Source organism: Zeugodacus cucurbitae, chromosome 6 (genome assembly GCF_028554725.1).
Source record: "Zeugodacus cucurbitae isolate PBARC_wt_2022May chromosome 6, idZeuCucr1.2, whole genome shotgun sequence".
Taxonomy (NCBI): domain Eukaryota; kingdom Metazoa; phylum Arthropoda; class Insecta; order Diptera; family Tephritidae; genus Zeugodacus; species Zeugodacus cucurbitae.
In genome coordinates this window covers 54,110,844-54,122,668 of record NC_071671.1, presented here as the reverse complement: position 1 = coordinate 54,122,668, position 11,825 = coordinate 54,110,844, and the positions used below count along the sequence as shown (strand labels likewise).

Genomic DNA, 11,825 nt, shown 5'->3' with positions numbered 1-11,825 from the left:
TTTTTCAAGTGACTGACATTATACTGAAAGCTCAAGAAATCTACAATACCTGTATGAGTTGTATGTGCTGGGAATGAAAAATTGTGCCCTTTATGAATATTTGATGTCGTAGTATTAAGCAATACTGAGAGTTGCAAATACCACAAAATGTATATATTTTTTGTCAGTACTAGTTCTAAGGGATTCTACTAAAAATTAGTTAATTCTAACTAGTAGGGCACATAAAGAATTTTTAAGTATCTCTAATGCCACAATTAAGCAATAAAAAGTAATTAAGTAATACATTCGAATTAAATTGGATATTTCTTCCAATAAGGAAGAGAATCGTCTGAATATCCTTTCAGTACAGTAAATTCTTTTTAAGTAAACAAAAACTAAGAAAGTATAATTGTTATACTCATTTTTGTAGCGTATATATAACATTGAGAGTCGCGAAACGAACATACAACTGTTATAAATTTAAGAGACTAGCATAATCAAATAGAAATGGTATATTGAGCGGTTATACCACTCTGGTGAAACATCAACACTTTGATGTATTCAAGTCTTCTCGATAATTTTGTCTTCGCTTCGACTTATGTAAACTCTAAGATAATAGAACAGATCTTAAGTATAGCGAGTAGCAAAGTGGAAAATTTACGAAAATAATTTGTTTTTTTGCAAAAATGTATTAAGCTTACGCGAAATATGACATTAATTTCAACATTTTAACATATCTGAGATTTCACTGTACTTTGAGAACCACTGTCACTATAAAAGCCTCACATCTTTGAACTTATAACAAACGTTATTCAGTTTAAATACACTTAACACCAACGACTCAACACTTCGCCGGCAACATGGCGCTGAGGCAAGAAAAGTATGGCACAGCCAAACTCGACGATCTCTGCGACATTTTGCATCCGGTTCAACGTTATTTGCGCCTGAACTACTTAGATTTTCGACGTGTTAATGGACGTTTCGCAATACCCAACTCCAAGCTATTGAATATTTGTCTAATTCTAGCTGTATTCGACTGCATTGGCAACTGCATAAAATGCGTCAAGGCCATAAACGCCGGGGAGATAACGAAGGCGCAAGAAATCTTCGCCGTTTTCGGCATGGGGTTCGTAATGACGATGCGTGGCTTGATGTTGGCGCTAAATCGCGTACAACTCTCGAACTTTTACAATAAAATCGATTGCATATTTCCACGTAGCGCACATCTGCAGCAACATATGGCAGTCGAGAAGGTGCATAGTTATATAAAAAGACGTTTCTATATTATGCATACGCTCATGACGGTTACTGTGGCCGCTTTCCTTACAACGCCGGGCGTGAAATTTATGGTATTTCATGATTTCGATTCAGACGATAGTGTGGCCGATGAATATCATGTGAATCCCTCATGGCTGCCGTTTGGTTTGAAAGATAAGGTGTCTACATATCCCTATGTCTACATATACGAGTCGGTTTTGGCGGCCGCGGCGGTCAATATGATTATTACATGGGATGAATTGTTTGTGGTTTTAATTTCACAGTTATGCATGTATTATGAATATTTGGGTAGACTTTTGGAGGAAATGAATGTGCAAGACGCTTTGGATCCCACAAAATTAGATGCATTCTACGAGCAGTTGCACGAGTACATATATATGCATCAATATCTCAATAAGTATATTATTTATTTACAACTAACTTAAAAAAAAAAATTCAGATTTTATTTATCTCTAGGCTGGCCGTTGAATTTAATGACTTGTTTAATTTTTCAATATTATTCTCGGATGCGGGCATTGCTACATCCATCTGCTTCAATATAGTCTTAATTACCGATGCTACGGACTATTTGCAAATTGTCACATATACTTCACCATTATTCGTTGAGGTTTGGTTGATCTATGATGCCGCCAAGTGGGGTACTATGCTGGAGACAGTAGTGAGTATAACTGAAATACTGATTTTTTTGTTTTAAAGCCTAAAGTGCCAATAACAAATATGAACTTGTGAAACAGACTGGCAGAATAAATGAAATACTCTATGAGCAGAAGTGGTACGAGAGCTCGGTACGTTTTGGCAAATATACAATGATGTGGATGCAGAGCACAAATGAACCGTTTAGACTAACGGCTTTTAATATGTTCTATGTTAATATGAAGCATTTTCAGGATGTATGCATATTCGAAATTTTGTTTCAAAATAATTTATAAATATTTTTATTTTTCTATTTAGATGATGATGTTGGCTTATCAAATGCTAACCTTTTTGAAGTCGAAGAGTTAAGCTGATGGATGGTTGGATCAATAAAATACCTATAATATTTTAAATTTCAAAATTTGTTTTTGCAAAAATATATAAAATATTGCACTCACTAGAAATAAAATGTTTCATAAATAATTTAATTTCTTTTTCTTAAAAAGAATTTGGAAAAAATGTTAATTTTATTCAAATAGTGGTTATTTTGAACACAGCTTTACGTGAGGGCAATATAATTATATCTTGGGTAAATATTTAAATACGAGTATCTTACAGTAATTTGGTGAATTGATTCGGAACAACAAATTTAGTAAGAACATAAAAAAGGAATAACACTTTCTTGCTTAGGCACAAATCCCAAACGAATGTCGAATTTAATAAAGAATACCTAAAATATGTGATAAAAAGCATCTCAAAAGCATTACTATTATTTTTAATCTTTCTCAAGCCTCCATATCCCGAATATCTGTACTTAACGTATGGAATAAATATTTGTCGGTCATATATTAACTTATTTAGACCGGAGTAAGCCATACAGTATAATTGGTTTGGTACCAAATAAATTATGAAATTTATTCTAAATGTTCTCATAGATCCTTTTTTTATGAAATGCAATGATATCTCATTCCTCGCTTGATGTTGCACAGTTTATAAATAAAATTGATATATTTTCAAGAGGAGTAGAGTTAGGAGTCTGTAGTCTTAATACCCGAAACTGCTATTATAATTACTTCCACTCTTCTATAACTCTCCACTTTAAACTTTTCAAAGCGGAGATATATTAGTTTATTTATTCAATGCTTTATAAAAAGTGTTACAGTGACCGGACTTAGTTCAAATATTCGCCTTTTCATTCGATAATCCATCTACACGGCAACTTATTTACGAAGAACTCGGACAGCCACTTTTCACAAGCCTCTTTTGAGTTAAACTTTACACTACCATGGGCGTTCGCCTTGGACAGGAACAGGTGGTAATCACTTGGCGCTATGTCCGGGCTATATGGCGGATGCGAGTGTGTGGTCTGGCGTTGTCCTATTGGAACCCTTCCTGTTGGCCAATTCTGGACTCTTCTGGTCGATCGCCTGCGGTCCAGTTGTTCGCAGTAGATGGTAGAATTAAGCGTCTGGCCATATGGGAGCAGCTCATAGTGGGGAATCATCATTCCTTTCCAATCCCGCCAAATACATAGTAAAACTTTCCTGGCAGTCAATCCCGGCTTGGCCGCCGTTTGGTACGATTCACCGGCCTTCGGTCACAACCGTTTTCCCTTGATATTGTCGTATGTGATCCATTTTTCGTCGCCAGTCACCACCCGCTTCAAAAATGGGTCGAATTCGTTTTTCCTGGCTGTCAATCCCGGCTGTGCCACTGTTTGAGACGATTCGCCGGCCTTCGACCACGACCGTTTTCCCATGATATTGTCGTATGTGATCCATTTTTCGTCGCCAGTCACTATCCGCTTCAAATTCGAATTCGTTCCGTTTCAGCAGCATATCACAGGCGGTTATTCGGTCCAGAAGGTTTTTTTTTCGTCATATCAATCAGCACCTAAACATCAAGCTTTTTTGTGTATCCAGCTTCTGCTGATGGTGTAAAATGATTTGGTGACTAACTCCCATACCCTAAGCGATGTCTCGAGATGCCACATGCCGGTCTAATTCGATGTTTTCCATGATTTGATCGTTATTCGTCGTCACAGGTTTTCCGCCGGCTGGCTTTTTCACCCATGGTGGCGTTTTCACCCGCTTTGAATCGTCGAAACCATTCCTCCGCCGTTCGAAGTGATAGCGTACTATCCCCCAAAACACCATTAATCTCACGGAACGTTTCTCTAGCGGATTTGCCTTTAACGAAGGGATTTTTAATAGCGCGAATTTTGGCGTTAGTGAACTCTATGTTTATAACTGTTCAACGTAATATCCAAACTAATCATGCGTAGCGTTAGTATTTACGGTGGGATAAATAATACGCCCTCGAACACTGTTATTTCAGTCTATTCTTGTTCAAAAATGTGATTTTTAAGAAGTTAATATCCCCATATATAATACATCCATAGGTTCTGGCACCTCTGATTAAAACGTCTATTATCGTTTCATTCGGAACATATCATGAATATGACACACATGACGAATATTTTATTAAAATTAAGTAAACCAGGTGCCAAAAATTTATAAAATTGGTCTATAATTAAAATTAATTAATTAAAATTTTTTAAACTAAGAAAACACCAGTTTTAGGAAGAATCGGAACAAAAATAATATTATATGTTAGTCCAAACAGCATAGAAAGAATAAATGGCAGCCCGTTTTCACCAAAAATTTCTCGTTATGCTGCAGCTTAGAATTGACCCTAAACCATATCGTCAGTTTACACCCACGAAATCTAGTTCTCGGAACTCAAACACTTTCGTTATTACCGAGTTTAGGAACAGTTAATTAATATTTTCAGTAGACACTCTCCGAAAATCATCATTCCCATGCGTCCTATGTACAAAGACAAACATAATCTACAGCGCCAACATTTAACTACATAACATAGAGCGCGGCAGTTGGCCAGTTGAGCAGTTGGTTCAGTCCGTTTGGTCCAACGAAATTGAAAACAAGTCACGTATTTGATTAAACATGGCCGCAATCATGTTAGACAGCGAATTGAATTTCCGCTCAACAGCAGCAACGAAAGCACCAACAAAAATAATAAATATGACGAACAACTTGTGACAGGAGTCATAACGCCAACAACAACAAACATTTTAGTATCATCATCAACAACATGAAGACGTCAAAAATGAAATGAGAAATCTATCTATGCGCGTGTTTTCTTCGGTAGTTGCCAGAGTAACGAAATACATACTAGTTTGTGTATTTGTGCGTAAGAAGCGCGCCACATGGTTATGGAGTTCAGCATCCGCTTTGACTTGCACTTGCTCCATCGCATATGAATGATTTAATTGGGGTTATTATATTTATATGCCCACTGTACTGTACTGCATATACACACGCAATACTTCTTATTGGGCTTTGAATCGATATTCCGAAATTACTATATATAAATTTGGTGTCGATTTTATTTTATGGATTTCATCAACTGCTTTAAATACATTTTTATGTGACTTGCGTTTAATTAAAATTATTCTGGCAACCTTTTCAGTCATAAAGAGCAAGGCTGTCAACTGCTCAACGAAACACCGTGTGTCCAGTGTGTATAAGCACTAAATTATTCTTATTATTAATATAATTAAGTCAACTAACGAACTTTAAATAATTAAATTAATAAATAAATGCATATGAGTAAATAATGCTAGGCTCAGTTGAGGACCTAAGCTTTGGATCGGGCAACCCAAAGCAATGCCATTGGGGTTAACTATTTTTATTTATAAGCCACAAAGCTTATAGCAGTACAAAAGACACTCCTACTCACACCTAAGACTTTCGCTTAGCCTTTCAAGCACCAGGGAAAACGACCCATAAACATGAAAGGGGTAAACTATTATGGAAAAAGGTAAAAAATAGTGCAAAGAACTAGTACAACAAGTAAATGCCTTGTGTGCATTTATTCTAAGGCACTTATTATGAGTTTTTTTTTTTTGTATATTTTGAAAGGTTGTATATACAGTTGCGTGCATATTTATGGAAACACTGTGTTGTAAAGGTCGCAAGAATAATTTTTTTTCAAGTTCTATTTTGTGGCCAAATTCAATAACTCAACAGCATTTTTATTTACATATGTAGATAAAAAAAAAATCATATTAGGTGGCAACGCCAAAATTGGTATTATAATGAATTTTTTACATAGTTGTCAATTTTACCGTATAAAGCCTTATATTTCTTGAATAAGTATTTTACAAATTAATATGCTCATTTGTATACTTTAACTCCAGCCTTTAAAAGCGTTCAATTTTTTTTACTTCCAGAATTTCGAAAAAAATAATTATAAATCAATTAAAAAATCGTTTTCTTTGATACCAAATGGCAACACCATAATTGTACTTTATTTTGGAAATTTTACTTCCACAATTCATAATTTGCTACTTACAATGGACTCTTCAAACTGCGCAAAAAAATTGTTTTAAAACATAGTTTTTTCTCTAATTCTGTTTTTTAATAATTAAATTTGAAACCCGTTGTAAGCCATTTGAACGAAATTTTCTTTTAAGGTTTTACTTTCTAAATATCTTACACAAAACAGATACATTTAATTCCAATTTAATTTTTTATGAGGTGGCAACTCCAAAAAAAATTTTTAAAACTAATTTTTCTTTAAAGCTTTTAGATAAACCATTTGGAATTTTTCACTTAAAATTTAATTTCCAAAATCTTCATATTTTTAGCCAGGTAGCAACTCCATGGAATATTAATAAAAAATTATACAAGATACTTGAAAATGTTTTAAACTTCAGTTTCAAAAATATTTTTTGAAAAAAAAAAAGAAAAACAATTTAATTTTCCGACTGTTCCCATTAATATGCCCAGCACCTGTTCTATAAACATATGGCGGAAAATATAGTATGTGCATAAATAAAAAATGCACGGCACACCGCAAGTGTGCATGTTTCCATAAAAACACACACTCCATCCAACCAACGTGGACGGCGAGAAACTCGCAGTGCTGCAGCAAACCATAAAGCAGAAAAATAAAATAAAAAAATTGAAATGCAAAAATATATATGAAGTAGAATAAAGGTAAAAAAAGCTAAAAGAAGTAAGAAACAACAATAGCATTGGCATATGAGTGCTGCAGGTTAAGTATGCACATACTATATGTATGAATATGTATGTAAGTATAAAGTATTGTGGCTAGCCGCCATATTTAATAATACGCCATCGTTCAAGCACATTCTTATTTCTCTTTTTTTAAATATTCATGCATTTTTTTCATAGTCTTTCTGTTTTTTTTTTCTTTTTTTAGCGTTAGGCACCAGCTCTGAACAGACCAGCGTCGACTTATTGCCCTCTTGTTAAAAAGGTAACAAAATATATTAGTGGTTCTATTGTATGGAGAACAGTGGAGCTTTATCGTTTTAAAGCAACCACCGGATATAAAAAAAGTTGATATAAGGGAATATTTTGACACTGTATGAAGTTTAGTTAAACTTAAAGTTGAGCACGCCTATACTAATGATTCCTAAAACTCTATCTAAGCTATTCTTGAATTGAAAATGTTTCCAGAATCTTGAAGATATTACCAAGAAATATTTTTTTAGTTCAGTCAAAATTTGAATCATTGAACTCAGTCAACTATAGACTTGCAATACTATAGTTTCAATTCTGCCTAAATTAGTGATATCACACCGCTATGTTTTTTCCTTGTGGGTTGATGCAAAATCTAAAGTCTATGCGGACATTCCCGCATCGATTCGTGTGCATTCGCCAGTTACCAGTCGAACTGCTCGAACGAGTCATCGAAAATTGGACTAAACGGATGGATCATCTCCATATAAACCAGCTCTCAGGAAATTTTTTGTTTTTGAAGATTGAAAGAAAATTTCAAAATAGAAAAGGTAGTGCTAGAAAAACTCAATTTAACACCAAAAACACAAAAATCAGTTGTTGTTTTCCGAAAACAAGGATCTCTAACAAATATTGTTCGGGAACATCCTGGATCTTCATCCAATGCATAATTTGAATAGTGCAGGTCTTAAAATCTGACGATCGTAAACACAGCCCAGGTTGTTATGGATTTCTATACCACTATTACAAAGGATCCTTAAAAAAATAGTTTTCTACAGGAGACATTATCAATGGATTTCTCCTATAGTAAGGTATTCTCTACTAGATATTTTTAAACAGTAACTCAGCATCTCTTGATCTCTTAAGAAAAGAGACGGCTGTTTTCTGGATGAAATACAGAGTTTTTATGACAACCTTGTTAAACGATCAAAAAAAAAATTGATCAACTGATTACAGGGGTGTTAAAGTAATCCAGAATTGGATGGATTAATGAAGAAAAAACTTTTGGTTCACCCTGGGTTGGGAATATTTTAGGTTCTTGAAAAAAATGCTTTTGCCAAATTTGCCAAATTTGCCAAAAAGCCAAAATAATGTGAATTTTGTTGCAATATGTAAGCTCATATATGTATGTACATCCATTTCTTTACGAGGGTTACCTTGAAGGAAGGATATTCATTTTAAATTTTACTAGAGCTTTCGTCTGCTCTAAGCTAAAGCGATGACAGGTGGAAGAAAAATATGTTTTTAAGTTCGTAAACCACATCTGAGAGAGTTATCACCCTAAAAAGATATTTTTCTAAAGAAAGTTATTGCTTCACGAGTTTCTTTTTAAAAATTTTTAGTTAAATTTAGCAATTGTATGTATGTATGTGATTGGCGTTGCAACCGTTTAGCCGGTTATAGCCGATAGTAAATATTAAATAATATTAATTCAATGAAAAATTAATTACCAATATGCCTAATGTGAAGCACCAAAACATTTGAGCGGTCCCTCGTAACTTCCTTAATATACCGACATGTAGACTATTTATACATGCGTTTGTATATTTCCATTAAAAAAATGGCATATTCAGAGCTGCGCACGCTCATAAATGTTGCAAAAACTCATAATGGCGTTCCTCAATTCTGACGTGCAACGTTCCTTGCCACATACGCACGCCACATGCTGCTCCACTCCATACGTATTTTATTTTTTGCCTTTCTTCTTTTCCGCCAACTGCTTACTCATAAATGAATATAGCTTTGTATTTTTTTTTTTGCGCGCGCGTTTTGTTGTGGTCATGCATTTTATGCCAGTTTCCATGCTTTTTTCCCACTACATACTACTTCACCTTCTTGGCGTTCTTAAAAATAAATATGCACAACGTTATAAATAGTCGAGACACACCGGAGTACATATCTTGATTTCATATTTTTGCGTTCGTGAATGCGCGCGTGTACGTATTTGCCATTTTTGTGGTTGTAATATTCCCCAACATGCCACAACCATTTTTGCATGCGGACAATTCGTTGTGCAGCAAAGCAATCGCGCGGCCACAATCGTCATATCATCAGCCACATCGCTGGAGCGAAGTGAAGTCAAAGCCACCGCCGCCAACGCCGGCAATGGAGCAATGTGGTCCACGCATTGCGCCGCTGCTGCGTACCGACCGGCCACGCCTTTTTCGTCGGCATTGCGTACTGCCGAAATGCTTTGCGGCGCATTGGAAAACATTAAAAAAATCCATAATCACTGAGGCGAATGAGCATAGAAACGAATGAACTATGAAGAATTGTCTCATTGCATTCGCAGTAAAAGAAAAAATGTAGAATAATGCTGTTGTTAAGGTGGGGGAAGTAAAAAGATTTAACAAATAAGTTTTAGAACAGAAGGTGTTCTACAAATGAAAGATTCTTGAACACAAACGGTACCTTCTAAGAGCTGACGGATTGAAAAGAGAAGCTTTTGTTTGACTAAGAGGAAGTCATGAATCGAGAGAACTTATTTCATAAATTAATATATTGTTCTAATCGAAATCATTTCACTAAGATAGAGAAAGTTACTTCATCAGTAAGAAATCACTGGTGTTTATAGACGCTTTAGTAAATATTAGGATGACCGATCGGTACAGGTAACGGATCCACAACGAACAACGACTAACTAACACCAGTTAGTAGAAAAAGAATCACATCCAGATCCCAGTTGGTTCTAAGTAGTTGGACCGGATTTTTATATGACGAAGGACTATGATATCGTTTTATTTCGTTACCAACAACAACTACAACGACATTATTCAAATGAAAAATTTTTATATAGCTTGGCTAAGCTCACAGGGTTGCTTGAATTCACCCCCTCCATTTATTGTCATATTCTTTAGATTAACTTCCTAACCAATAAACATGATAAACAAACTGATCCTCCCTGATAGCATTAGCCGAGAAAAACTACATTTTATCGGATAATTTTGGCGCATAATCTGCAAATATAGGAATGAACCCTTGAATAAAAATTAGTCGTTGAAGGGAAATTTAAAGGTTAGAGGTAGTCAAGATTTTCATTTTTTTTTTTGTTTGCATTTTCGTTAAGTGTAATATCTTAAAAATATATTCTGAAAATTTGAAGTTGATCCGATAATTACTTTTCGAGTTATTCAACAAATAACAAAGAGCGATCGGGAACTCCAAAACGCTCGTGTGAAACTTTGAATGCGTTTTTCTCTAAACTATATTTTTTAACTGGTGACAACTGTAACTCGAAAACCGCTCAGTATATGTTAATTAAATTTATAAAGCTAAGAATACATAATAATCCTGGGCCTGATCGAAGATTTTTTTGTTATTCAAAAATATCGATTTTTAAGACCAATTAACAGTTGATTTTTTCCTGAACATCTAGAAAAAAAATTTTCTGAGACCGCCATTTTGTTAATTTTTGAATAAAACAAAAAAACCTCTATCTGGCCAAGGATTATCTATTTATAAAACTATTTTTTCTTGTCTGATTGATTTTAGATGAATCCCTAAGGAGATATGATTGCCACTGCAAGGACCTTTTTTTTAACTGGGTTGACACAAACAGCTATAACTTTGGAAATTATACATTTATTTCTCATTTTTTCGTGTCTCGATTACAAGATATACCGTCGATTCGCGCTTTTCCCTACAACAACAACAACAACAACTTATTTCGTATGAGCCCCAACCTCCAAAGTAAGGTTCCAACAGACGCACTATTTCAATATCTCTAAATGGAATGAATGAGAGGAAAAGTCGATATATATCACAATAGATCGGGTCATAACTCGACTCGTCCCTGGACTCTATGTTAACAATTATAACTTGACGCAAAGGGCAGGACCGAATGATTATCTGCTACTTTATGTCTTTCAAACACTTCGAAGCCCAAGTATGTTAACAGTGGGACATCTTTCATAAGTTAAGCCATCTAATCCACGAAAATCTGAACCTCGGTTTCTGTTGTGCTTTCTTGTATAAAAAATATAGAAATATGAAGGTTTCATTTTGAAAAATACACACATTGAGAAAACCTACTCTGTTATACAATCCTTTTGTATGAGAGACTGTCCGGTCAAAACAAGACCGCTAATATTATTTTCGTGGCATTAAACAAGACCAAATGAATACGCAACAGATTTGCACCTGTTCAATTGCTATTTCACAATAAAAACCCAAAAAATGCCACTCGTTGCTGTTCCTTTTCAATAAATAACCAAAAAGGAGAATTCCAAAATTCAACAGCAATGCAAGGAATGTCTCTCATAATGATAAATACTCAATTGAAATAATTAGAGTCTAAGTCGTAAACGAAAGCTTGGCAAAAACAATTACAAACAGCAGCCACTTAACGTGCTAATGAACTTGGCTAACGCCAAGTGGCCAAGCAAACAGCCACCAAAGCCTTCACCAATTCGTTCACCATCGTCTATCAAACGAACGCCGAGTGCTGCATAATATGCAAGCGTGCAAAAATTTTGTCGCCACATTAAATGGAATGCAATTCTAATTGGCCTCTTATGGCGTGCGAGCAAATTTTGTATACCCAAGTCTAAGAGCTTAAGCAATGGTATTTAAGATTTGTGCAGTGGAAATATTTTTGTGGCAGTAACAATGGTATATTTTTGAGATATGAGAGGAAAGAAACAT

The 11,825-nt window shown here is 34.9% G+C and overlaps 1 protein-coding gene across 1 annotated transcript; it reads left to right on the top strand.

Annotated features, from left to right (window-relative positions):
• The first annotated feature begins 785 nt into the window (after positions 1-785).
• LOC105212630 (odorant receptor 88a) lies at positions 786-2,371 on the top strand. The gene is made up of 4 exons (XM_011184736.3): positions 786-1,654; positions 1,714-1,915; positions 1,992-2,147; positions 2,209-2,371. The coding sequence occupies exons 1-4, from the start codon at positions 840-842 to the stop codon at positions 2,257-2,259; spliced, it is 1,224 nt and encodes a 407-aa protein (XP_011183038.1). The 5' UTR covers positions 786-839; the 3' UTR covers positions 2,260-2,371.
• The last annotated feature ends 9,454 nt before the right edge of the window (positions 2,372-11,825 follow it).

Excerpts from the sequence above, each read along its gene's own strand:
- LOC105212630 (XM_011184736.3), top strand. The coding sequence starts at position 840 with ATGGCGCTGAGGCAAGAAAAGTATGGCACAGCCAAACTCGACGATCTC. Across the intron at positions 1,655-1,713 it reads ATGCATCAATATCTCAATAA|GCTGGCCGTTGAATTTAATG; the intron begins GTATATTATTTA and ends ATTTATCTCTAG. Across the intron at positions 1,916-1,991 it reads GTACTATGCTGGAGACAGTA|ACTGGCAGAATAAATGAAAT; the intron begins GTGAGTATAACT and ends CTTGTGAAACAG.